The sequence below is a fragment of the Dipodomys ordii genome, unplaced genomic scaffold, assembly GCF_000151885.1.
Source record: "Dipodomys ordii isolate 6190 unplaced genomic scaffold, Dord_2.0 Scaffold148, whole genome shotgun sequence".
Classification (NCBI taxonomy): domain Eukaryota; kingdom Metazoa; phylum Chordata; class Mammalia; order Rodentia; family Heteromyidae; genus Dipodomys; species Dipodomys ordii.
The window spans coordinates 5,129,820-5,157,526 of record NW_012267364.1 but is presented as its reverse complement, the minus strand read 5'-3'; the positions used below and the strand labels follow the sequence as shown (position 1 = coordinate 5,157,526).

At 49.8% G+C, this 27,707-nt stretch overlaps 1 protein-coding gene across 1 annotated transcript; it reads left to right on the top strand.

Annotated features, from left to right (window-relative positions):
- The first annotated feature begins 209 nt into the window (after positions 1–209).
- On the top strand, positions 210–25,049 carry Tspan14 (tetraspanin 14). The gene is made up of 9 exons (XM_013032090.1): positions 210–266; positions 585–682; positions 15,566–15,616; positions 17,131–17,277; positions 18,822–18,992; positions 20,883–21,008; positions 22,088–22,132; positions 22,709–22,828; positions 23,415–25,049. Exons 2-9 carry the CDS (start codon positions 602–604, stop codon positions 23,484–23,486), a joined length of 813 nt encoding a protein of 270 aa, XP_012887544.1. The 5' UTR covers positions 210–266; positions 585–601; the 3' UTR covers positions 23,487–25,049.
- Positions 25,050–27,707: the final 2,658 nt, after the last annotated feature.

The following is a 27,707-nucleotide window of genomic DNA, read 5'->3' as shown; positions in this document are numbered from 1 at the left end:
TGATCCTCGGATCTCAGCCTCCTGAGTAATTAGGATTACAGGCGTTTGGCTTCCTGGTTAGGGTGATGAGGTCAGGAGGCCTGCAGCCTCTCACATCCCTCCGGGCTGAGTAGTCACAGGACCTATTTATTTCAGGAGGAACAGGAGTCTGTGTTTCTTCTTTTTTCTTTCTTTGAACTTGGAGCCTGGGTGCTGCCCCTTAAGCTTTCCAGCTTAAGGCTAGGCTCCAACCACTTGTGACGCCTCTCTATCTCCAGCTTTTTGTAGTAAGTTGGAGATAAGAGTCCTGAGTTTCATTTAGTCTCCTTCCTGGGCTGGCTTCAAATCTTGATTTTTCAGCTCTCAGCCTCTAGTTAGGATTACAGGCGGGAGCCGCTGGCTTTTGCGTTTGAAAACTGACTTTGATTCTTGTGTCACCTCTGCCACTGACAGTAGACCTGTGTTTGGGCTAGCAAAAAGATAGGAGGAAAACTGTGATTGAGTTTCTGGAGTGTGTGGAGCCGTATCTTTGCCCATTGTTGGGGGAGCAGCTCTGGGAGGTCTTACAGCTCAGCCTGCCCTCTCACTGGTCACTGTCTCTACAGGTCCCGCTTCTCAGAAGATGCACTATTACAGATATTCGAACGCCGAGGTCAGCTGCTGGTACAAGTACCTCCTCTTCAGCTACAACATCGTCTTTTGGGTAAGCGTGGCAGAGGATCTGCTTTCCTTTGTGTGTCTTTCATATTTTGCTGGCTCAGGGATGAGCTAATGGCATTCTCCATGAGCCCTGACCTCAGAACCATTGAGGAGTGCTGTGATGGGTGAACCAATGATGGATGAAAGGCCCCAACCCAACCTTGGGGATTGGAAGGCTCTGTCCCAGAAGCCCTCGCCGTGGGACATGGGCAGCAAGGCACTTTGTACTCATTTGACTGTGGCCAGGACCTTTCCTAGGTTCTGGGAGGTAATAGAGAGAGAGCAGGAAGAAACTCTTTGGGTAGTCAGGGAAGAGCTTTCTGAGGAGACCTGGAGCTTTCTGGCTGAGACCTGAATATTAACGAAAAGGTAGCTAAGAGTCTGAGGAGGCTCCACGTAATTAGAATGGCAGTTGCAAATGTCCTGAGGTAGGAATGAGTTCAGCAGGCGCAAAGAACAGAAGAAAGGCATGCAGCTGGAGTTGTGAGGAAGGGGACACAAGCGAGGACAGCTCGCGGGAGCTAGGTCAGGAAGGGTCACAAAGGTCCCAGTAGGCAGTTGGAATTATTTTCTCCTTCTTTGAATAACTCTTGGAAGATTGTAAGCTGTACGGTGTGATCCTGACTTGGCAGTATCTGCACAGGGAGGAGAAGAGGGTGGTGTGAACCACATTTGAAAGTGGGGTTTGGGGAACTGTTTGATAACTTTGAGCTCCCTGTGGAGATAGGGTTCCTTTGTTGGTGGCCATCTTGAAAATGAGTTGGCCATTTGAAGAAAGGGTAAGCTATTTGAGAGCCTCAAAACTTGGGGAGAGGTGCAAGTCTGGAGTCCAGGGGTGCTGGAGGCTGGGTGGACGAGGACCGTCTGCTCAGAGCTGACTGTGAGTGAGTGGTCCATGATAAAAGGACGGCCAGGAGATTATGGAAAGCTGGCGGTGGCTTGGTCAGGTGGGGGTGGCCCTGACTGAGCTGCTCCGCGCTCTGGGGGCGGGGCGGGACGAGGGGGATGGAAAGTCTGCCATCAGAAAGTGCAGAAGGGAGAGGTGACTGGGGGAAATGGTTCTTTTGGGGGCCCTTGCCTTAAAGGGAAGAGAAATTGGGCACGGGCTAGAGATGGTCACGAGTAATGGGAATGGGGCTATGTGTGTCTTTGCCAGTGGGGTTGGAAAGGGAGAGGCTGACATGGATGATGCCACACAAGCATATAGTAGCAAGGCCAATTAATGGGTTAATCCATACTATCTGTTGTCATTTGGATCTTGAATGTCCCCCAGAGGCTTGGTCCCCAGTTTACTGGTCTTGCTTCTATTGGGACATGGTGGAATCTTTAACAGATGGGCCCTTGTGGAAGGTCTTAGCGACACCCTCCCTACTACCCCCCCTCCCCCCCAGGTCTCACATCAACAGAGCCAACCAATCATGGACTGAAACCTACAAAACCTTGGGGCCAAACAGCTTTTCTTGTTTGTTTGTTTTTTTTTGTCGGTCGTGGTGCCTGAACTCTGGGCCTGGGCACTGTCCCTCAGCTCTTCAGCACAAGGCGAGCCCTCTACCACTTGAGCTACAGCGCCACTTCCGGTTTTCTGGTGGTTTATTGGAGATAGGAGTCTCACAGTCTCTCCTGCCCCGGCTGGCTTTGAACCTCGATCCTCAGATCTCAGCCTCCTGAGTAGCTAGGATTACAGGCGTGAGCCACCAGTGCCTGGCAGCGTTTCTTGTTGAAAACTGATGGTCTTGAGTATTTGTTACAGTAAGGGAAAGCTGACTAGCCCTGTCTGTGTCTGGGGCAGATGGAGGAGGAGGGTCAGCCCAAGTGCTAGTGAGACCCCATTTTTACCACTATGGTAGATTTGGCCATTCGTATTGGGACTGGAACTCTTGTGAACCAGGCAGCCTTAAAAAGAAGTCTCAGCTTTTCAATCTCTATTTTACACATTAACTCCCACTGTCTTATTTCAATGTATTTGGGGGGTGGGGTGGGATTCCATGGCTTGCCTTTCATCACAGGTCAACTTCCTGTGCTCTGATACCTTTCCTCCAGTAACTTTATCACTAGCTCTGGAGTAGGACGACATTGTTCTACATTTGATGTGGTGCCTATGACACCTCCCTGATGGGCTGTCCTTGCTGTGTGTGGCATCCCAGACCTCATTGCTCCTGTCTGGAGGAGAGCCCTCTGTCCCCCCTTCCCCTGTCCCTTTCCCAAGCCAGATGTGTCATGGGGGAGGGGCACACATGGGCTTAATGGGCAGCCTGACATTTTGAACACTTATGCATCTGGCTATTGCCCCTCCGACTGTACTGACCTGACTCATGCTGATTTTTTTTTCTTTATGGAAATTAAATGATTACATACATTTCACAGCATTGTGGGATAGTGATACTTAGCTAAAGTCATAAACACATTTTAACCTTCACATGGCGCATTGTCATTATCATGGTCTATAAAGCTTATGAACTCTACAAACTTTGACACTACAACTATTTTTTCCAAATCGGGTGACACATCCTGTTTTTTTGAAACTAGAGTAAAACTTTTACTGCTGCCATAGTGGAGGGCATGGACATTTCTGTTTCTTGAGAGGCTCTTTGGAACAGAGCCTTGGCTCTGGGGCTGTTGTACTCAGCTGCCCAGGGACACGTTTTCACGCCAGCTCAGTGACCATCCTGAATCTAGTGTTTCATTGCTGTGTTCATCCTTGTGTCTGAGCCACCTCTTAAAGGTCTCACATCTAAGTTTTGCAAGATAAGAATTCCATGGGTGGATGGTAGTGATGGTCGCCCTGTACTGCGAATACACGTAGTACAACAGAACTGTATGGTTAAAAATGTATGCTATTTAAGTTTCATATCATGCATATTTACCACAATCAGAATTTTTAAAATCTCACTCTTTGGCTTTCAGAGGGAGGGAGGTTGGGCGAGGGGACTCTGGAGGCGTGGGACAGCTGTAGCTCTCTGTCTTTACATCCCACCTGGCTCCACAGAGAATGTGAATTTTCCTGGGTTTGCTGGGTGAATTCTCTAGAGGGGTGGGTACTGCCACCTGCTTCTCCAGGATTGCCTGCTTCTCCAGGATTACTTCCCACTGAAGACATTGCCTTTAATCTGCAAAGCCCTGGTCTAGATCTGTTTTAGAGAAAGATTAGAAATGAATTTAGACCTAGGTATCGGTGGTTCCTATAATTCTAACTACTCAAGAGGCTGAGGATTGTTGTTCAAAGCCAGCTCGGGCAGGATAGTTCATGAGACACTTATTTCCAATACATTACTCCCAAAAGCCAGAAATGGAGAAGCTCTGACTCAAATGGAAGAGCACTAGCTTTGAGCAAATAGAAGCTCAGATACAGTACCCAAGCCCTAAGTTGAAGCCCCAGGCATCAAAAAAACCTCAAACCTCCAACAACTCATATCTGTTCTAAGTACAGATGATAGGCTTGTATTACTCAACAAGGAGACACCTCTGCTTATCTTTAGTTTAAAAGTTCTTCCATTGGCGTCTTTAGGTAAGTCTCAGCTTTCTACTTAGACAGTTTGTGAATTAGCCGTTGAGCTTACTTAACATGTGTCCTGTTTCCAAATGAGACGAGACTATAGGTATTTGTGATATGGGACATCATGGTAGCATGGTCCAGCCCTCCCCTCTCCCTCCATATTAAATCGTTTCTGTGATTATGGTGAGCATGCAATTTATGGTCCAAATTGGAACAACAGGTACACCCTGGGCCTGTCTCAGGCATACCAGGACCTGTGGTCATCCTACTCCACAGGGAAAACAAGGCAAGAGTGAAGGAATTAAAGACACTCTCTCATGTGTATAGTGCCTTTGTGGGTGTAGTCTGCATCCTTTTGTAGCAGTCTTTTGTTTCCAGAGTTTTCTAATTGATGGGAAATGTGTGTGTGTGTTTTGTGTCATCATCACACACACACACATGCACACACATGCTGCTTTGTACTGGAGTTTGAATGTTTGAACTTAAGGCCTTCTGCTTGCAGCTTTTGCTGTTTATTTTGGAGATTGAATCTAGTAGATTTTTCTGCCTCGGTGGTCTTTCAACCACGATCCTCCAGATCTCAGCCTCCTGAGTGGTTCTGATAACTGGGTTTCCCAGAGAGAATTGCTTTGTTGCAGTTGAACTCTGTCCAGGGCTATCAGACCCGGAGGCCTAGTCCCCAGGCCAGAGTGAATGTAATGTAAATGTTTTCTCTGCTTCCTTTTTTTTTTTTGTGCTGCCTCTGGGGCTTGAACTCTGCTCAAGGCCAGCATTCTACCACTTGCGCCACAGTTCTACTTCCAGCTTTTTTTTTTTCCGTGGTTAATTGGAGCTAAGAGCTCTGGGCTGGCTTTGAATCTCAGTTCTCAGATCTCAGTCTCCTTGAGTTGCTGAGATTATCAAACTACTAGTGCCCGCTTTCTGTTTCCATTTCTCTTTCTCTCTTTCTTTCTCTCTTTTTCTCTCTTTCTTTCTCTCTTTTTCTCTCTTTCTCTCTCTCTTTCTCTCTCTCTCATTCTCTTTCTCTCATTCTCTCTTTCTCTCTCTCTTTCTCTCTTTCTTTCTTTCTTTCTTTCTTTCTTTCTTTCTTTCTTTCTTTCTTTCTTTCTTTCTTTCTCTCTCTCTCTCTCTCTCTCTTTCTTTCTTTCTTTCTCTCTCTCTTTCTTTCTTTCTTTCTTTCTTTCTTTCTTTCTTTCTTTCTTTCTTTCTTTCTTTCTTTCTTTCTTTCTTTCTTTCTTTCTTTCTTTGTCAATTGGGGCTTGAACTCGGCCTGGGTGCTGTCTCTCAGCTCTTTAGCTCAAGGCTAGGACTCACTTGAGCCACAGCGCCACTCCTGGTTTTCTGGAGGTTTATTGCAGATAAGAAGAGTCTCCTGCAATGCTTGGTAAGAAATGTACGCATTATCCTGCCCATGTAATTGTAACCCTTCTGTACAGTATGTTCACAAAAAAAACAAATAAAAAAAAAAGAAGAGTCTCATGAACTTTCCTGCCCCGGGCTGGCTGTGAACCGCAATCCTAGATCTCAGCTTCCTGAGTAGCTAGGATTACATGCATGAGTCACTGGTACCCAGCTTGTGCTTCCATTTCTTAATGCAATTGAAAGTCTAATATTTCCAAAATGATAGAATGTGTTTTTATTTATTTGTTCTGAAGTTTTCTCTTCAAGTTTTTTTTTTTTTGTCAGTTCTGGAACTTGAACTCAGGGCCTGGGCACTGTCCCTGAGACTAGCACTCTACCACTTGAGCCACAGGTGCTACTTCTGGCCCTTTCTGTTTGTATGGTACTGAGGAATTGAACCCAGGACTTCATGCATGCTAGGCAAGTACTTTACCACTAAGCCACATTCCAAGCCTGTACTTTTTTTATAATGGCATGGAAAATTCAAGAATTCCAAAGGAGGCATCTGAAAGTTACTGCACTCTCCTTTCTAGCTAGTTTCCTTGTGTGCAGGTGCAGTTCGGTTTCCTGTCCTTGGGAGCGATATGCTTTCATTCTTGGGTCTTTTGTTTTCTCATCAGCATCAACTGCTAGAGAGCATACCAGGTTGCTATGTAATTTTCCTAATTGTATTTTTTCCCCTGGAAATTTCCCCATTGGACTTATAGGTTGTTTCAGCATTTCCTTATCCTAGATATGGGTCTAATGATTAGGCCTGTTTAATACAGATTTTCCCCTTTTGGGATGGAAAGGAAGTTATTTGCTAGGACACATTCCCTGGAGTGAGGTTAAGTGGGTCAGAAGGTGTATACATTGGTTTGACCTGCCTGGAATGCTTATACAATTAAGTTTACTCCTCCATAAGGGCTGCCCCAATTCACCGGAAATAGACTGCCTTTATCTTTTGGCACTGGTGGTAGAAGTGTGTGTATTTTCACACTGTGGTTCACCAGGACATCAAGCACTGCCCAGTCACAGATCCACTAGAACTAGAGCGTGGTCTGGGGTGCTAGCCCTTGCAGGCCTCGGTCCTGCTCTCTCCTTTTACCCCTGAGGAAGGATGTCCAAGGTATACCCAGGTTGGTGCTGGAGGTTGGGGTGGGGGGTGTAAAATGGCTATTTCCTGTTTTCAGGGTACTTGGGAGAGAACGTAACCTGGGGTAGATGTGTGCATGCGCATGCGTGCGTGTGTGTCTAACTCTGCAGCCCAAATTGGTACATAGCAAAGAAACAGTCTACCAGAGTGATTGGTCTCCTGGGGGGAGTGCCTCACTCCCATCCTACTGATGCTTTTTTATTTTCAGAATTCCTTTTTATAAAACCATGTCATTTAGACAAAAGAATACTCACTTAGGAAAGCCACTCTAGAAGCTTCCCTGTACCTTCCATCTCCCGTCTATCCTTCTACCTCAACTATTTGTTAATTAATGTATGACACCCCTCCTCCCCCTTAAATTAGACTTGAGTCTGTCTCACTCTTAGTCAGGTATTTTCTCCATTACTTTTAATTCCATGGTCACGCCCATCTTTTATTTTTAAAAATTGTGGCAAAATAGATTTAACAGAAAATGTATTGTGGTAATTTTTGGTGGGGAGGGTACAATACTAAGGCTTGAATTCAGGGCCTTGAACTTGCATGGCTTGCTTTTCTTGGCTGGTGCTCTACCACTTGAGCCACTCCTCCAGCTCTTTGTTTTGCTGGTTGTTTTGAAAATGAGGTCGTTAGGATTTTGGCTCAGGCTAGCTTTGACCTGTAATCTTCTGAATCTCAGCCTTCTGAGTAACAAGTGTCACAGGGTTGAACCACTGGCACCTCGCATTGTAGCCATTTTTAGCTATGCACTTCATGGCATAACCAACACCATTCTTTTGCAACCCTTACCAACTGTCTCCACTTTGTGCCGTTGATTGCTGTGCTTATTTTTATCTCTCCCTTTCTACTTATTTGAAGATTATTTTGCTTTTTTGCCCCTAGTTTCTGAAAAAAAGGAAGTTTTTTTTTTATCATTTTTACATTTTTTCCCAAGTTTATTCTGTGTGAGGTTCACTAGGCCTCTGATGTTTGTGAGTTTATAGTGTTTTGTATTGTTTTTTAAAAAATCAAATCTAGGAGTAACTTGACTCCCCTCCCCGCTTTTTTTTTTTGGGGGGGGTCCGGTCATGGGGCCTGAACTCTGGGCCTGGGTGCTGTCCCTCAGCTCTTCAGCTCAAGGCTAGCACTCTACCACTTGAGCCACAGAGCCACTTCTGGCTTTTTTTTTCTGCTTATGTGGTGCTGAGGAATGGAACCCAGGGCCTCATGCATGCAAGGCAAGCGCTCTACCACTGAGCCACCTTCCCAGTCCCCCCTCCCCGCTTTTTAAAAATATGCCCTGCCTTTTCTGTGCCCTTTCCTTTCGCAGGCCATGGAGAGTGTTTGGTTATTTTTGCCTCCTTGCTCCACTCATTTGGTATAGTTTCTGCTGCATTGTCTTCACACTTACTGACCTTTCCTTCTCTAGAGTCTAATTGGCTGCTAAATATGTCTTGTAAAATTTTATTTCTGACATTCTGTTTTCTAGATTCCATTTGTGTTTCTCTTACATCTTCTACTTCTCATCATGTTTATATTTTCCTTTACATTCCCTTTGTTTGCTAATTCTATCTTCTGTGTCTTTCCTGTGACCCCTACTTGTGATCTTTGTTGTCCTTGTAGGTCACATTTTTTTCCTTTCCATTTGAGTAGATGTAGGTAGTTTCTCCACCTGCGTCTTCTTCCTGAACAGTATGAAGTATGGAATATATTAGTATGGAAATGTATTGTTTGGGTTACTTTCAGTTTAAACTGTCATATCAGCCATGGAGACCAGAGTTTAGGGGGCCTGGAGTTTGTGTCCAGGGCCAAAGGAAATCCTGTCTTTGGACCGTTGGTCCCAATGGCTTTAGTTATAGTTTAATGCTGCTTTGGCAGACAGTGGCTTGCAGGTCAAACCTGGGCTTCCGCCTGTTCTGCACATAAGGTTTTATTGGAACACAGCCATCCCCCATTCATCGTACATTTGCTGTGGCAGCTTCCCACGGTGACAGCATTACCGACAGTGTTTTACCTTGTGGCCCTTTGGGTTTTTACGTACTGTGAATCACTTAACCTGTATCCGTGGTAGCAGACTGTTATGGGGATCCCCTCTGGCTTGCCTGGGGTGCTGCCTGTAGTCTCTAATGGATATTTCTGCTCCCTCCACCTACCTTCCTTGACTGACACATTCCTGGGTGGGCCTTGGGCCTTGGCTCTGGGTTATCAGGATTCTGAGAGACAAATGTGGGACCCTAACTCTGGGCCCCAGCAGTGCAGGGCGTGCGTGTGTGCTTCTTATTCTTGGAAGGGTGGTTCCTACCCTGCCTTCCGGAGGGAGTGAGGGAGGAAGGGAGGAAAAGCTGGCTCATGATAGATAGCTTTATGACCCTGGGCAACGTGCCTCCTGCCTGGGACCCTGCTTCCCTTGTAGCGAGGAAGCTGTGCTCTTAGACCTACCAGGCTCTAAGAGATGGCTGGTTCACAGTCTTCTACTGTAGGACTGCTTTGAAAGGCTGCTCCTGCTCTGTTTAGAGCTCAGAAGATCCCTGGTCTTGAGAAGCAGGACTATTCAACTGCAGTGCTTTCCCTCGGAAGAATTGGCATTTCAAGTGTCCACGAGTGCCCTGGTGTTCGTTAAGCTCACCAGGCCTGGATTCACCTTGGGCTTTCCATCTGGCAGTGTTGTATGGGAACTCAGTTGAGAGAAACAGAAGCTACGTTTTGAGAGGTCAAATTGGGAGTCTTTATTAGAGAGCTGGCAACCGCAGGTGGACTCCTGTCACAAAGACCTATAGCTCCTTGAATGCACTTAACATTGTCAGGAAACTGAGCCGTAACAGCAGAAAAACAATACCAACAAACCAGATCAACTCCAGTGGAGAACTGAAGTGGGACACCGTGGTGACTGGAGGAGAGCCAGCAGACACAAGATGCAAGGAGGCATGGCGTAATGGTATCTGAGCTGGTCTAGGACTAAATGGGGTCAGGGATGGGGTAGGTTCACAGGAAACTCCAGAGTCTTGGGTGTTTAAGCCACAGGACTGACAGGCCAGTAACTTATCATCTAAGTCCCTGCCCCTACCTCTAGGAATTCAGGCACGCCCATCACCTAAGGGTGGAACTTCCCTCCCTCTACCATGAAGACAAGGTGGTGCCAGTTAAACCCAGTTCCCTGTCATCCACTAGGTGGTCAAGATGGTGCCAATCAGACCCAGTCCCTTTATTTTAGCAGGACCTGGGGTGTGGAAGCTTAGTGCCCTTTGCTCATTGCACAGATGGACACCCAAAGCCACTAGAGATGGATGGCTGCTTGGTGAAGGCCACAGGGTGTGTGAGGGGCAGAGCTGAAGTGTTAGCTTCCTCATTCCTCCTTGGGAAAGCTCCAAATGCCCCATTGACCTGATCTTGTACCACTTGTCTCCAGAAGCCCAGTCAAACATGGTCTTCTGAGAAGGAGGGCCTTGTCTCAACACAGGTAGGCCAGGAGTTCTTGGTGGTAAGAGCAGTGTGGCCTGTGCTAGGTGTTACCCTACAGCCCCTCCATAACCTGGATCTCAGCAGAGCTGGCCTTCGCAGCTGGTTTCTCTGCACAATCGTCCAATCCTTACCACCTTACAGTGACCCAGGAAGGGCCAGCTCTGTTGTCCAGGGTCTTAGACTTGCATGAGGCCCTGTATTTAGATGTTGGGAATGGGTAGAGGGTGGTTCACCTGTGCTGCATGCTCAGCCCTGCTCTGAACTGCAGCATCCAGTGGCTTGTTCTTTGGTTTCCTTCTGGTTAGCTCCAAGATGCTCAAGGAAGTTGCACTGTGATTCTCTGGCTGAGTCAGCAGGGGATTGTGCAAGAAGTAAGAGACCAGAGGGCTGGAGCCAAAAGTGTTGCCCTTTTGCTTCTTGAACTTGGTGTAGATAGGCCTTTGGGGCCTGCGCAAGTTGCCTGAATGTTTTCACATATACTTAAATGAAGTAAGGTGCCACACCCATTGCATTTTGGGTGAGAGGCTGCTTCCGATCTGTGAAGTTGGAGCACTTTCTTATAAACCAGCGAGGCCTTCCTAGGTGGTCAGACTTCCATTGGGACTTGTTCCTGCTTAGGTTTGCTCATGTGGGGAGATTCCCTTTTCATCTCCAGGACAGAGGTGGGCTAGGCCAGCCTGGAGTACTCCAGGAGGAAAGCTTGCCTGTGTTATAGGAGTCTTTGGTTATGGTGAATAAGTCATGGCCTCCTAAAGAGGCCATGATCCTCTTTCCATCTGCTCTGCTTGGGACACCGACTCTTTCAATATGGGCCTCCTGTCAATATCTGGTGGTATGAGTCATTGTTGAGTCTTATAGGCCAGAGGCCCCTGGAACTCTTACCTCACTGGGCTCCTGGGTGGTCACCCCTCAGAGTGGAAGATTTAGGTTGCTGTTTGCTCTTTCTGGTCTTGATTGGCCGGGTGGACTGAAGGCTATGAAATAACATTTTGTCAGGATCAGAGACATCTAGATTTGATTCTTATGCTGTGCAAAACTGGACAGATAGCAATATTCTGAGCTTTCTCATCTGAAACATGAGGACAATAGGAACAGTATTATGGGGTATATTGCTAGCAGTACACAGCTTCCAGGAGAGAGTGAGGCTGCTGGCCCTGGTGACACAACATCGTGATTAAGTGCCTGAGGGTATCAGCAGGCAAGGATGACTTTCCTTTGGGCTTCACCAAAGTAAAGGGTCCATTTTCAGGAGGTAATTCAATTAGATCTTTAGCCTCTTGGCCAAAGAATGTCACTTGAAGGCTGGAGGGCACCAGCAGAGCTCTGACTTTTAGATGGTAGCAACCAGGGAGGATGGCCCTGCCTGGCTTCATGGATCATTGGCTCCAGAGTTCCAGGAAGAGCTCTAAGGGCCCATAGCCAGCAGGTGCCCTGGGGTTGTTAATGGGCACCCAGATAGGTCATTTACCCTCTCTGGTCTTCTCTCAGTTTCCTTGTCTCTAAAATGAGCATTGTTTCCTAAAGTTCCTGCTTTGAACTCATGCTCTGACATGTGACACCCCCCTGGCAGCACCCCCCCTCCCTGCCTGCAAGCTCCTGTCTTTGTGGGGTGAGTTCATTTTAGTTCTTCCTTTAAACACACACACACACACACACACACACACACACACAAACAATGGGGAATAAAAACATGATTAGGGCCCCAGTAATGTGAGAAGAGAACTGAGGTATACCATGGGGTCTGATTTGAGGAAGGGGCTCTAGGGGGGATTGGGAGCAGCGAGCATGCGTCTGGGGTGGTGACTGGAACAGACATGAATGGGAGCCTGTCCCTGCGCAGCACAGTGCTCCCGCGATTCTGTCTTGAGGACATGGGCAAAAGTCTCGAGGACTTTTGCTTTGTGAGCTCTGGCAGAACAAACGTCCTGTGTCCCTAGTCATCTAGGGGAAGAATTGCAACTGCAGGTCAGCATGACCATTGAGTGTTGCAAGGCAGCCTTCTCTCATTGTCATCTGGATGCTGGGGACACGTGGACTGGCATGGAGAGCAGTCGGGCAGTTGGGCAGTCCTGGAAAGTCTGTTGTGATGGCCTCGGGCCCTGTTCTGCCCTGATCCTAGCTAGGCTGACAGCCCTGTGTGGGGCTTGACCATGTGGACCTGGGACAGGTTGCGATCGCCTGTCTTGAAGCCCTGGTAAGGATCTTATGTGGGCTTCCTCTGTGTATCTTCTGTGCTAGGTCCCTTTCCTGGTTGTTAGGCTACAACCTGGAACCAGGCATCCGTGCCCCTAGAGCTTGACTGGGAAGAAATGATAGGAAAACCCTCTATGTGGGCTAGGTAAGGGCTGTGAGGAGAGTCAAGCAGAAGGAGACACCTAGGGTTGGCCCCGGAGGGATGGATGGGGCCATTCCACCTGGGAGGTAAAAGAAGGCTACTCCGGAGAAGTGCAGTTGGAGACCCTAATGGAATGAAGGGGGCCAGCTACCAATGTGGATGGAAGACAACCTAACCAAGGGAAGAGTGTCAAGGTTCTGAAAACTCTGGGATTCCCATCTGTCATGTCCAGATGCTTATCCCCACCATATGTCAAATAAAGAGACAGGGTGAAGGGCAGGGAGAGATCTGTTACGCAGCAGCAACAGTGAAGACAGCAGTTCAGTTCACTTTCAGCCATCTTCAGCCGTCTTCAGGCGGGCAGACACTGGCGCCTTAGGTTAAACAGGGAGAATTGGGGGCAAGATAGTGAGAAAGGTGGTGAGAAAGGTATACAGAGTTAAAAAGCATTCTTTCCTAAACAACACAATGTTACTATTTATATAGCATTTGCATTGCATATATCATTATAAGTAATCCAGAGATGTTTTGAAGTATGTGGGAAAATGTGGGGACTGAATGAAAATTGTGGGCCTCTGAAAAGGTTGCCATCCACTGAGGGGGCTTGGGCCTGAGTCCTCTCCAGGGGAGCACTGTATATTTTAAGGGTTCAAGAGGCTCAGAGGTGCTCAGTGGTCTCAGGGGGTGCCTTGTGGGATGTAGGCCCAGGCAGGTCTGGATCATTTAAGGAAAGTTGGATGTTTTGAAGGTGGAACCAGTAGACGAACCTGGGGGCTTGAAGGCAGGGTGGGAAGGAAGGAAGCACCAGCACACAGGCTGGGTTTTCTTTTAACCAAGTAGGCGGACAGGGCACCATTTATCTAATAAATGAAGAGGAGCAGGGTGAGGCGCAGGAGATCAAAGCTCCACTGGGGCCTGGTCACATTGGAATCTCATTAGCTATATCAGAGATGGATAAGCCATAGGGTGTGAGATGCAAGGGAGTAGCCGGAGCTGCAGATCTGGTTCTGCAAGTCAGCAGAGTACAGGGGAAATTGGTTTTATCTGGAGGATGAAGGGCCTACGACTGAGTCTGAGTCGTGAGACTCACCAGCACCAAGTGTAGTGAGAAGGGGAGGAAGAGCAGGCAGGGGCAAGGCAATGTGGACCATGGGCCTGAAGCTAGGTGTGTCCACCAAGTGTGTCCACTGAGGTAAGAGAAGATGAGAAACAAAGACTTCCAGCGTTTGCAAAAGAGCAGTGAAATCTTTGGGGAACTTGAGGCATGGTGGGGTGACGCTCCCTGCCATTGTCAGCCCTTGACAGGGAGAGCAGAGAGGAGTTCATGCTCTGATGGAGAAAATGGGAACTTATCAGCCGGGAGTTGGTGTGGTGTGGGGGTGGTTAAAAGGACCAAGGTGGAGCACATCAAGTCTGTGCCTGTGTGGCCAGTGTTAATTGAAGAGTGGGTTAGCAAATGAGCAGGGGTTTGGGGTAGAGCCCTACTCTTTGATGCCTACCATTTTGGTCTTAATCCTCCCTGGGCCCTTGTGTTGTGCTTTGGAGTCCTGGCAGATCCATGTCAGTGCGGGGGTTCACGGAGCACTGTGAAACTGGGAACCCTGGAAAACTGGACAAAAGCTCAGATTTGTGTGCACTTGCTGAACGTGACATCTGTGCTCTTGAAGCGGTGAAACCCCCTGAGGCTTTCATTGAAGGAGCTTTGACTCCCATTCCAGCTATCTGAGTCTGGTGTTGTATAAAATGGGCAGAGGCAGGTGGCTCACAGCTGAAGAATACACTGAAGGGAGTTGACAGTCAAGGGGAGACCTAGCTCGGTTATTTATCCTGAGATACCTGAAGGTGTAAAGTGGTTAACAGAAAAACAGGCGGCAGCTTGACTTGCCCACAGCGTGATGCATTTGGTTTCAGAGGAAAACTCCTCCCTGCCTTAGGAGCCTGCTTGGTAATTTGGGTATGCACTTGCCCTTAGCCCTAATGGGCTTCTGCAATGGGAAGAGGGGTCTGGGGACACTTCTTGATGAGCTCACTGCTTAGGTCAGACTTTTTTTTTTCTTTTCTGATGCCAATCCTAAGTCTTGATCTTAGGGCCTGGGCACTGTCCCTGAGCTTTTTTTTTTTCTTTAGGTTGTGGGTCCTGAACTCTGGGCCTGGGCACTGTCCCTTAGCTCTTCAGCTGAAGGCTAGCACTCTACCACTTGAGTCACAGCACCACTTCCGGCTTTTTTTTCTTCTGCCTATGTGGTGCTGAGGAATTGAACCCAGGGCCTCATGCATGCAAGGCAAGCACTCTACCACTGAGCCACCTTCCCAGTCCTGTCCCTGAGCTTTGTTGCTCAAGGGTAGCACTTTACTACTTGAGCCACAGCTCTACTTCCAGCTTCTTCTTCTTCTTCTTCTTTTTTTTTTTTTGTTTGGTGCTTAATTGGAGGTAAGAGTCTCACAGAATTTGCTGCCTGGTCTGGCTTCAAACTGCAATCCTTAGATCTCAGCCTCCTGAATAGCTAGGGTGACAGGTGTAAGCCACCAGCACGAGGCCAGGGCAGGTTCATTTAATTCATTACTTAGAACCCAGCATTTCCTGAGTGCATGTGAGCCCCTGTAGGGGACATGGGAAGATGCCCCGCCCTGGCCAGTGAAGGGCATGGGTAGCTGCTTCTCTGTAGTTTGGGCCTGAGGAGAGGAAGGTGGTAGTTTGTGCTCCTAGCTGCCTGATCCTGTGCTGATGCTCACCTGTGTCTCACACACCAAAGATTGTGTAAGCACACCCATCTTGAATGGGAGATGTTTCACTCTATAGGGTTCTTCCTCCCGACTGGGTCATAGGGTCACTGGGGGTTGAAAGGGCATGTCCGGCTTTCAGAGAAGGTAGGTGCTGGTGACCTGCAGAGATGGAATTTCCTTTTCTTAGGGTAGAGAGCTCCTGTCATCTGCAGGACCAAGAGGCCATATTGGACCAGAGCCAAGAGCCTCTCTGACTGGCATGTGGGTTTTGCTCTAACTTGAAGCATGTTTGTGTTCACAGTGCTGGTTTCTGACCTAACTTTTCTTTCCTTCCTTTTTCTCCCTGTCTACTGCCCCTGCTTAGTTGGCTGGAGTTGTCTTCCTCGGCGTTGGGCTGTGGGCATGGAGTGAAAAGGTAGGTGGAACCCATAACAGGCCCCAGTTACCAGGCAGATCCATTCCTTGTGTCCCCTCCCCCAGTCTGTTCTCTGACAACAAGCCTTGCTGTTGCAGTGGGGCCTTGTCATTGATCTTTATAGACCTGGCCCTTGGGGCTGGCTCTGCAGCGGGCAGTAGGGTTGGTTACACTGCTGTGGCCACTGCTAAGCCAGTAAGGCTTCGGGAGGTTTCAGATATGTGAGCCTCCAGTGGTTCCCGGGCTCCCCCTCCCCTGCTCCCCATTTGTGACTTGGGAGCAAACAAGCACCTGTGCTTACTTCTGAGGCACTGGCCCACAGGAAGAAGCCCTGAGAGCAGGGAGCCCTGTGGTGGGACCAGTCTTTGGGCCTGTGGATTTCTAGCCCAGCCTAGGAGAGGTGAGGAGGGGAGACCAGGCTCATACTATGTAGAAGGACAAGGGACAGTTGGTATGCCAGGGGTATGAGACTGGCCAAGGGCAAGGTGGAGCCCTGGGGCCTTCCTTGCCCTGTGGGAGGTTGATTCCAGGGAGGTGGTGATTGGTGAAATCCCTACTGGACCAGGGAGGGAAGAGGACAGAGCAAGGGGGCTTAGGGAAATGGAAACCCCATGTAGAGTCCTAGGCCCTTTGTTCCTTCAGTGGTTCCTTCCTTTGCTCCAGGAACACTGAAGTGTGGGCTTTCCTGTCATGAGCTTTATGGACTATGTAAGACCTGTCTTTGTGTTTCAAAGTGGTCTGTGAACCCCTAAATAGCAGCATCTGGAATGCAGTGTTCCTTTGTCCCAGTGACCCAGAAACAGATGTAAACTGTGACTCACAGTGCCACCATGTGGCTGCTTCAGGGACTGCAGCGTCCTGATAAGGCCAAGACCTCAGTCTGGGGCTGGCTGCATAGCTTGCCTGGGCAGCCCGCTCTTTTCTCCTTCCCTGTTTAGATCTCACAGAACTTTTCTATGTGGCTGCCACACACAACTATTTGTATTTAAATGAATTTAAAGTATATACAAACGAGAATTCAGTTCTTGGTATCTCTGTCCACCTTCTCAGTGCTCAGTGACCACCTCTTTGGGCAATGCCAATACTAAACACCTCCACCACACAGAAAGTTCTATGCATAGCACCGCAGCCTTTAGCTGCCTTGCACCAGCACTCCACCAGAGTGCTCATTGTGAAGCTGCACCTGGCCAATTTGGCCACAGGACTCCCTATACCTCCCCACCCTCTACTAGGGCCTGGCAGAGGCTTCCTGTAGGCCACACAGAAAGCCTGGGGTCTGCCTGGCAGGAACTTCATGGGAGGGTCTCTGAGGGTGGAGGTGGCCAAGGATGCTGGGCAGAGGGAGCCTCTAAAGCACCGGCAGAACCATACTCCAGCCTGGCTCTTAATGATAGGACAGAGCCTTGGGAGGCCTCAGACCTGACCCCCCACCCGCCCCCTTCCCATACCCAACCCCAGGTACCCTTGGCTCCCACTCAAGGCTGAGGCTGCCCTGCTTTCTCTGACTTTTCCAGGGTGTGCTATCCGACCTCACCAAAGTAACCCGGCTCCATGGAATTGACCCTGTGGTGCTGGTCCTGATGGTGGGCGTGGTGATGTTCACACTGGGGTTTGCTGGCTGTGTAGGGGCCCTGCGGGAAAACATCTGCCTGCTCAAGTTTGTGAGTACCCCAGATCTGGGTGGGATACAGAAAGGGTAAGGGGTGATGGAGTAAAGGGGTAGGCGCTGCTGGGCAGGCCCATGTGGGACCTGGTCCCACATATCCTGCCGCCTTGCTGAAGGTAAGACTTGGGGCATGGGCCTTGCTGAGTAGGCTCTTCACCCAGGAGCACTGGAGCCCTTGGTGAGGGGGAGTCAGCTCTGTGTGTGTGTGTGTGTGTGTGTGTGTGTGTGTGTGTGTGTGTACAGGTCCCTCCTTCTTCTCCTCTGCCTTTTATCTCTGCCCAGAAGTTCTGAAAGGATTGTTTGTCTGCTCTTCCACCTTTGCCCTTCCTGGCTAAGATCAAAAGATGTTGTCAATTTCATTAAGAAATCATTTCCTTTCTCCAGGGTATGTGAATCTGTTGGCTATGCAATGCAGAATCCTTAATTTTCTGGCCGAACTGCTCGTTACCAAGAGTTTAGTTTTATATTTAGATACAAATTCATTTTTAAATGAATACAGTTCAAATTAAATAGCACCTGGAGGGGGAAACACATTATTGCATTATTTTAAATAATCTATTATTTGTTGAGTTTATTAGGTCAAGCTTTCTTAGTTTAAAAAGCAAAATACATATATTTCCTAGGGTGTTTTTAAAAAATTCTCTTAAAAATACTATGTTTAAGCCTGGCCTAGTGGTGCACACCTATAATCCTAGCTACTCCGAAAGTGGAAGGAGAATGGAGCGTTTGGAGCAAGCCTGCATTACATAGTGAGACCCTGTCAAAATAAAACAAAACCAAAACACCAATAGGGCTGGAATGGCTCTCAGTAGAATGCTTGCTCGAGGCCCAACATTTTGATCTTTACCCTTGCAAACAAACATACAATAACAAAAACACTCCTGAAAGACAAACCAAAACAAAAAACCCCAACTATGTTTAGCATTTCGCTTCCTGTGGCAAAGTGGTCTGGCTTGCTTTCTGACGGAGGCCTCAGACCCTGTCTGGGCAGGAGGCTGCAGATGGATGCAGAGGAGTGACAGGTGTTCCAGGGAGGCACATTGCTGACCACCCTGTGCTCACACACAGGGATGCTGGCAGGAGAGAGCCCTGCTAAGGAGCTAGGTGCCTGTGGGAGTTAGGTGCTTAGTCTCCTTGTCCCTAAAGTAGAGCTGACACATGAGATTTCTGGGAACTCAGACGGTTGATTGTGCATGGACAGTAGTTGGATAGTGTGACTGTAGGCTCTGTCAGGAAGAGTGAGGGCCTGTGCTCCCTGACCAGGTGTCCTCTTGTGGGGGAAGGCTCGTTGTTAGGAAATGATAGGCAGCTCTCGTTGGAGTGTTCTCATCCTTTTGGCTTGTTGCATCCTTACCAGCAGTGCAGTGAGCGCCCTGTTGACCATAGTGCTTGCCCCTGGCTGACAATGGGGCATTGCCGGGCACGAGGGGTCTCTGTATTGCAGGCTGAGCAGCAGGCCCTGGTGCAGGGTTGGATGGGGTACACTGCAGGGCCACTCTAATGGCTCTGTGACTCTACACCCCATCCTTGTCCCTGTAGTTCTGCGGGGCTATTGTGCTCATCTTCTTCTTGGAGCTGGCGGTGGCCGTGCTGGCCTTCCTGTTCCAGGACTGGGTGAGGGACCGGTTCCGAGAATTCTTCGAGAGCAACATCAGATCCTACCGGGATGACATCGACCTGCAGAACCTCATCGACTCCCTGCAGAAAGCAGTAAGTGCCACTCCTGATGGGCTCCATCCTGCTGCCCCAAGCCAAGGCGGGGTGCAGGGTGCTTTAAGGCCTTCCTCTGCAGTGGCTTTTCTGCCTTCAGTGTGGCAGACAGCAGGAAGGCCATGGAGTATCAGTTGTGCTGGCTCATGATGGGCTGATCCAGGCTCCATCTCAGTGTATCTTCCCCCCCCATTTGCAGTAGGCAGTAAGTCCTGGTAGCCACCCATTCCCAGGAGCCCAGTCCTCCCCGTCCCTCTGTTTTAAGACCCAGCTGTTTCTAGGCTTGCCCAATATCCACGCTGGCAGCCACAGGCCCCTTTGGGACCTTGGGACCCATGGGGGTAGGGAGGAGTGGGCAGAGTTCTTCCCTCCAAACTTGTGACTTACTGTCTGAGGCTATTCCTGTCCCTTTCCTGGGTAGGGGGGGCGGCGGGGAGGAGGCTGGCTTTCCCCTTCCTGTTTGAGAAGGGCAAGTTGCCTCAAGGAAGCTTCCTCCTGTGGAGGGCTGTGACCTCTCTGGAATTGTCCCCAGGGAGAGGGATGTCTAAGCAGTCCCAGCCTGTGGCCCTCAGTCCATCTGCTCCCTTTCTTTCTTCATGTGCACCTGGAGCCTTGGACCCCAGCCACCCTGGTCCCCTGGGAGGAACCCACGCCCTGCCACAGCGGCCTACACAGAGACCTCCTGTTTGATCTTTGTTCTACCAGAGAGCTCAGCTTCCAAGAGACCTTTTCTATGGAACACTTGGTTCCAAGGAGAAAACAAACTAGGAAGCCCTGAAAATAACTCTGATCCACTGTTATTCTTAGCCACGACTTGGATCCCCTTGTTTTGTGTATCAGAGCACCCAGCCGAAACCATTTATTTATATCACCCAAGAGTCCACCAAATGGTTGCTCCTGACCTGTGTGGGTCTGTGAAAGGCCCAGATCCCAGCCGTCTTCCGAGTCCTCCTGTTCTGCTTGGCATCACAGTTTCTCTGTTTCATGCTCACGTGGCCAGCAGCCTGCCGTCTTCCTCATTCGGGTTCAGGCGCTCCTTCCCTGCATTGCCTAAAGGACATTGTCTTTTTCTGTATCAATTCTTTTTACCCATTTTTCTTCAAGAATACCTTCAAACTCTGGATCCTCTTGCCTTAGCTTCTGAGCATTGGGATTATAAGCAGGGTGTATGCTTGATTTCTTTCCTTCTGGAAAAAATTTTTTTTTCCCAATAGATCCAGAAAGTTCTAGAACTTTCTTTGTTTGCTATATTAGGGAGTCATTAAGACATATGGCATAGTGGAAGAGTGGGGGTGGGGAAGGTGGGATTTTACATGAAAGGAAAGCCAAGGCAGTCCGTGTGACCATTTGCAGTAACGACATCCACTCACGTGCTGGCCACAGGGGTAGGGCAGGAGTGAGATCTTCTCTCCGGCACTGTTCTCAGCATGGCCATGTGCCTCCAGTGTTGGGGTTTCCACATGTGTAAACCAGGGAGGACGTTGTTTGCCCTGGAGTGGAGGGCTCACCTGTAGGCAGAGTTGCTGTGTTGCTGTTCTCTCTAATCATGACTCTTGTCCCAGAAAGAGGTGGGCCAGCATAGCCCCTTTGGTGTTCCCTGGGAGGAGAGGAGCATATGGAAGGGGCCCGATAGGGGAGAAGGGGCTAGGAGGTGGACGAGTCCAGGGAGAAGGGAAGGCTTCTCACAAAACAGAAACCGGAGCTGAGCTCCCCGACCTGTGCTGGATTGGGGGCACCGATGAGTGAGCCTCGGATGTCATGGCTGCTCATTCCTCCTTAAGGGGCTACCAGTGGCGTCATCTAGCATCTCTGTGGGCCTTCATTTCTGCCATGCCAAGACCCATACCCTGTACCAGTGTCGCTGACATTTATCAACTTCTCTGGTTGTAGAACCAGTGCTGTGGGGCGTATGGCCCTGAGGACTGGGACCTCAATGTCTACTTCAACTGCAGCGGTGCCAGCTACAGCCGCGAGAAGTGTGGGGTGCCCTTCTCCTGCTGTGTGCCAGATCCCGCGGTAAGTCCGTCGTGGAGCCCGCGTGGCTCCTGCAGACTCTCAGAGTGCCCTGGGCTGCCTCTTCCTGCAGACCCAAGGTGTTCGCCATGCTTTCTCCACCACCCGCCCCAGGCTCTTACATCCTGAGGTCCTGCATTGTAACAGCCCCCCGGGCTGCTCACCTGTGTCCTCCGAACTCAGAACCCCACAGGGCCCACAGAGCACAGCATCTCTAGGTGGACAATTGATTTCTATTTTTTTCTGTTCACCTTGTTTCATTCCCGCACCAAGACACATGTCATTGGGGTTCCAGAAATTGAGTTTTAGGGTGACAATGGAAGGTGTGTTCCCTTTGCCTGAATTGAGTCCGAAAAAATCTGGGCCCTTTGCAAAGTCTGTGTGCAGTTCTTGTATGGCCGGGACTAGGTCACCAGGATCTTGAGTATCAGCTGTGAGCATGCAGGCCGTGAGCCGTGGGCCAGAACCTCTGAGTCTGGGGCAGCTTTTCCTCATTGGGCCTGAGGCTACATTTGCTGCTGTTACACAAATCATGGCTGAGGTCTCCAAAGGTGTCTGGGAAGCAACACCAGTGTAGTCAGCATTGCATTTAGCAACTGAAACTTTTACTGCCTACCATAAAGACTGGTAAACTGTGGATCAAGACTCAAATCTGGCCTGCTGTTTCATATGACTTGTGAGCCAAAAATGCTTTTAGCTAATTCTAAGTGATAGTTGTAGTCAGTTTTTGATCACTGTAACAAAATATGCTGAGATAATTAACTTAGAAAGACTAAAGGTTTTGGGGTTAAGAGTAATAGCTGAGGGTAGAGTGCATGTTTAGCATGATCTGCAGATAGAGCTGTGTCGGTTGGTTTACGCATTGCCCTTCTTCTCTCTTGCTATAGAAGAAGAGTGGAGATGGCTGACATAATTACTCTCTAGCTCTGAACAGGGACGACCATCCCAGCCTGAGGATGGGAGCTGTGGTGGGATTTCCTCAGGTGTTTGCAGGTGCTAGGTTGTAACCTTTCTAGAACTTTGTACTATCAGCTGGCTATTAGCGAGAACAATATTGACGACTTTTCTTGTTTTTCCTACAGCAAAAAGTTGTGAACACACAATGTGGCTACGATGTCAGGATTCAGGTGAGAACCCCGGCATACACGGTTTGAAGGGAGCTGTTGGATGACAGTTCTTGAAGTTTTGTTCCCTGTAGTCTAGCAAGTTGCTTTTGAGTCCGGGAGCCTTTGGTTCAATGGTGACCGGGGCAAACATGGGAGACCAGGGCTTGTGCCTTTTCCTGGAGAGGTCTCTGTCCTCAGCTCTGTATGTACAGGAGCTCTCATGTCATTTTATTTCATTTCACTTTTATGTTGTTCTCTCTCACTGTGTGTGTGTGTGTGTGTGTGTGTGTGTGTGTATCTGTGTGTGTGTGTTGGTACTGGGGCTTGAACTCAGGACCTGAGTGTTGTCGCTGAGCTCTTTTTGCTCAAGGCTAGTGCTCTACCACTTGAGCCACAACTCCACTTCTGGCTGTTTGGTGGTTAATTGGAGATAAGAGTCTCATGGACTTCACTGCCCAGGGCTGGCTTCCAAGTGTGATCCTCAGATCTCAGGCTTTTGAGTAGCGAGGAGGACAGGTAGCTGACAGGGAGCTTCTTTGTAGGGCAGTAGGGTGGGGAACTCCATGTGTGCACAGACTCAAGACTGTCTCCCCACAGTTGAAGAGCAAGTGGGATGAGTTCATCTTCACGAAAGGCTGCATCCAGGCGCTGGAGGGCTGGCTCCCGAGGAACATTTACATCGTGGCTGGTGTCTTCATCGCCATCTCCCTGCTGCAGGTGTGGCGCCGGGGACCCGAATCCTCCGACCCTTGTCCAGCATGGGAGTGATGTGAGAGGAGCTGAGAGCCCAAGGCCAAGCGCTCTGTGTGCTTCCGGGCCGCAGGGTGCCTGTAACTGTGTGTGGGGTTCAGTTCTGACTCCTCTCTCCACAGTCCACTCCCTGGAGTGAGGCTGGAAGGGTGTGGTCCCTTCTGGAGGGTCCAGAGGCCTCCTCAGAGCACATCACTAGAGGCTGGATGGCGGTGCTCGGGTGTCTGTCCCCTGGTGGGTGGATGGGTAGCAGCGTTTAGGAGGTATTGAGCTACGGAATGGAAGATGACACTTCCACACAGTGAGAACTCAGGTCGGGCCATCCCCTCAGGACCGCTTTCCTGTCCCCTGGCCTCTCAGGAGGGTTTTCCCTTCTACAGGGGACCCTCTGGCCACTGTGCTCGGTGACCTCCTTTGCTGATCAAGGCTGTCAGTGATTGGAAGCCAGCTTTCCCCTGTGGAGGGACATGATGGCTACGGGGGCCGCGAGATGCAGGGAGAATGGGCTTTTCCTAGCGCCGATGCCCACTGAGAATGCCGGCTTTGGTTTCAGATATTTGGCATCTTCCTGGCGAGGACCCTGATCTCAGACATTGAGGCGGTGAAGGCAGGCCATCACTTCTGAGGCGCGGAGTGGAGCACGCGGAGCTGAGCCATGCCGTGGTGGAGGCCCGGGCCACCACCGCCCTCACCCCGAACGTCCCCTGGGAGGGACGCTGCCAGCGCCACGCAGAGCCAGCGCCCCGTCTTCGGCATCAGCGGGACCTGACCTCTCTGTTTCTGTCTGCTGGTGCTGAAGACTGAGGGCTCCTTCATACACGCCCAGAACTTGAGATGGGATCCCTTCTCCCCCAGGGTATATCCCAAGCTAGAGAATGTGTCTTTCTAGGGGGTGGTGACTGAGGACAGACATACAGGCAGCAGGGAGGGCTTGAGTCTGAGAGCAGCTGCCCCGCTCCTCACTCCACACCTCGGGCAGTGGCCTAGCCTGGGGGCGGGGTACCCACACGGAGGGCGGGGCATTGAGGAGGACAAGGCTCCATCTCCATCAGGTCAAACAGCACAGGGGCTGTCCCTAGGAGAGGAGGAGGGGCCTGGTGGACACGGCTTGCTATGGTATCTGTGGGGTTGAACAGGAGCCTCAGCCATTTTCTCGTGAAGTAAGCCTGAACCAGGGTGTGTGACATGTACCAGCTCCTGCCTTTCCCCCCTGGACAGAACAGCCGCCCGTCTCCTAGCATTAAGCTCCAGGGCCCCGGGTGGGCAGAGGTGGGGGACCCGCTTCTCTGCCGAGAGCTGGCTCTCAAAGATCTTCAAGAGTGTAAATAGTTTATTTATAGGGGTAAGGATGTTCCCATACTGTACCTTCATTCCCCCTCCCCGACCTCCAGCATTTCCCATTAAGCAGCCTTACTGGTGTCTAGGACTGAAGCACCTCCTTTCGGTTCCCCAAGTCTCAAGAACCAGGCCGCCTCCCTCCCACAGCCCCCACGTCCCACAGCTTCTCCCAGCCTCTCACCAGTGGGTCACCCTGCTTCTTCTCACTGTTTTCTGGTCTTGGTGCTACTGAAATTGTCACCCAGAATTTAAATCCTGTCCCTCCCTACAGCACACCTAGAGAACCCCAGCCCCAGATAGCTGACTTGGAAACCTGGCACCTGCCATGCTCTTCCCGGGAGATACACCCTCCCACAAGCTCGCCATGTTTGATCTCTAACTTTCCCAGGGACCCCTCCCCTGCCGTATCTGTGGTCCCCGTGTCTACTCTTCCCCTCAGGGCTGTTCCGGGGCTTACTCTTGGAGATGAAGTCTGGCCTGTACTGGCTTCTAGTGGTCACCTACATGCAGAGCCGAGACACAAGTGTCCATCTTCAGCTGGGCTGCTCTCATGCTTCTCCCTGGATCGTTATCTGTCTGTCCTCACTGTTCAGGGATCGAGTGCTACTTCAGTCACCTGCCACCGTGGCCGTAAACATTCTAATGTGGTGTATTTTGGTGATACTGGTGGATGTTTGTTGATGATGATGATGATGATGATGATGACGATGACGACGACGTTACAACTTTTTTTTTTTTTTTTACAATTCTCTGTAGACTAGAGGAAGAAGAATGCTTGTGTTTTTAGGAAGCGTGATGCTTCTCTTTGACTGCCAAACTCTTTTATGGAATATATCTTTGTATTAATGTTGCTGTTTTGGTTGTTTTTGTTTTGTTTTGAGTCCTTATCAAAATGGTGTTAAGCATCTCAGTAGTAAGCATAGCTATGGAGGGGACCACACCACAGAGGAACACCGACAGGAAGTATAAGGCTGTCCCTGGCTTACATCACACTCACCCTCTGTGTGTAGGGGACAAGTTAGACAAGTGTGTGGCTCAGGGTTCTACCACCCCCAGCTTTAAGTTTGAGCTGGAAGGACTTTAATTCACATGGGAGGAAACGTGCATCAGGTTGTTTGTGTCTCTGCAGCCCTTGGCAGTATTACAGAGCCAAGTTAATGAGCTCAGGGGTCCTGTACCTGGTTGGAGTTTGGACTCTGTGCCGTGCAAAGCTGCATGTCCTGACTTGGATTGCCCATCTATAGTGGTGTGTGTGTGTGTGTATGTGTCCGTCTGTCCATCTGTCTGTCTGTGTCTGACCTAGCCTTCTGGGGGGTGTTGGTGGCTGCACTGACACCATGGGCTCTGGACAGCTCCTGCTATCCCATCTGCCCAGGTCGCAGTCCCTGTTCAAGGTCAAGTATAGCCATGACTGCCAAACCTGGGTTTGTGTCTTGATAAGTTTATAAAAATTGGGGGAGCTAGGTGCTGGTGACTCATACCTGTAATCCTAGCTACTAAGAAGGCTGAGATCTGAGGATTCTGTTCAGAGCCAACCCAGGCAGAAACATCTGTGAGACTCTAATCTCCAGTTAACCACCAGAAAACTGGAAATGGCACTGTGGCTCAAGTGGTTGAGCACTAGGCTTGAGCTGAAGAGCTTAGGGACAGCATGCAGGCCCAGAGTTCAAGACCCACGACCGACTGAAATAAAAAAAAAAGGTTGGGGGCCATTTCAGTCCATCTCTGAGTAGATATGATGGATGAAAACCGCAGATCAAAGTCCCCCAATACCATGGCACCCACCACAAGGCTTGGGGCCAGCCTGGCTGCCCTGAGCCCACCTTTCCTGTCCTTGGGCTGGACAGAAGCACTGTATAACCTGTACCCTCTTCCCTTTACACACTCACTTCAGTCTCAGTCCCCCCTTCCTGTGACCTGCCAGCTCCTCTCTAGTCTTTGCCTGACATCCCCCTGCCAGTTCTGTCTCTCACCTTTCCTTCCTGTAGTACCATTGCTTTCTTTTCCCCATTTCCCAGCTTCTGACCCGTCTCTCTGCCCTCCTCAGCCCGTCTCCCCACTCCATTTGTCCATTTGTCAGACCCAGACCCTGGCTTGGTCTCTTGCCCCTCACTCATGCTCTGGGCCTCCCTTTGCTAACCCTCCCCTCGGTGAGGCATACGAGTGCCATTTCTGACCTCTTCTCCCCATCCTTTGCAGGCATTGGCTGGCACTGTGTGCCTCTGCCCTTCTTAGTGGCACCTAGGGCCTCCCACTGCCCACAGGACAGAGCTGTGTCCTGAGCAGGAAGGCCTAACACTTGATTTCCTTATACAAATAGCACTAAAGATGAATGGGTAGTGAACCTTACCAGAATACAGAGTGCTCGTAGTACTGGGGATGGAATAGCTTCATTCTTTCACTAGAATAGCTTGCAGGAAACCATTTTTTTATGTCCAAACATGAGGCTCAGAGAAAGGCAAGTTACTGTCAAGGAGTTGGAAGGGTAGGGTATAAACCCTGAACTCCTCATTTCTAATTATCTTGCAGCTGAAGCTTGAGGCTTGGTGGCCTCCAGCCCTGATTCTAAATCTGATTGGTTCCTGCAGAATAAAATCAGCATATGGAAGCAGCCTGAACCCAGCCAATCCCTGAAAGCTCTCAGCTCATGTCCCCAGCAGGCCCTCAGGCATTTGGAAAAAGTAGGAAGTGGAAGTGTTGGTTGCCCTGGGAACCTGCATTTGGATGCCTGGCCCAGTGTTGGGGCCCTGTGGAAAAGTGTCCTGTTGAGCCCAAGGAGCTTGTCCCTTGTCCTGGGTTAGAGACCCTGATACTGGTCCCTGTGTTCACATCTCTACAGGATCTGAGCTGTAAGTAGCAGCACTGTGTACCATACACAGAATGTTCCCTGGCTTTGTGGAAGGTACTTGTTTTCCTACAACTGGGTTGCTCACACAGTAGGCTTAGGGAGGGCTTTATATGCTGGACATTGTAGGATCTGACATAGCCTCTCTTAGAAGCTATGGGAAAGGAGACATACATATGAGTGTGGCTCCTGTGTCCCTCCACTGTGGAGTTTTAGATCATCAGCTCTGAAACTGGGAACTGTCCTCTTGGTGGACCTTGGCTGGTGCTTGTGTCTAATTGTACTCAGGAAGCTGCTGCTGGGCCCCTGGACAGCCTGGTCCTCTATAGCAGTGGCTGTGCTCATTCGTTCAGATGCTTTTCAAAGATCCAGAGACCATCATCCACTTTTTGGGCCTTTTGAGTTCCCTGAGAAGGCAGAACTGGCCTTTTCTCAAAGGCTGCGTTAAAAGCATGCCCCTTAAAGTGCTCTTGAGGTTTGGTGTGATGGTGCATGGCCTGTCATTGCAGCTGTGGAGGGAGGTAGAAGTAGGAGGATAGTAGTCCAGGGCCAAAGTGTGGGACCCAGCCTAAAAATCAAGGCAGAAACAAAATGACTGGGAGCATGGGTCAAGTGTTAGAGCATGAACCTGACTAGAAAACACAAGGCTCAGAGTGCAAATCT

Coding starts and splice junctions, on each gene's coding strand:
- Tspan14 (XM_013032090.1), top strand. CDS start 602: ATGCACTATTACAGATATTCGAACGCCGAGGTCAGCTGCTGGTACAAG. Junction 17,278..18,821: donor ACATCTGCCTGCTCAAGTTT/GTGAGTACCCCA, acceptor TTGTCCCTGTAG/TTCTGCGGGGCTATTGTGCT. Junction 21,009..22,087: donor GCTGTGTGCCAGATCCCGCG/GTAAGTCCGTCG, acceptor TTTTTCCTACAG/CAAAAAGTTGTGAACACACA.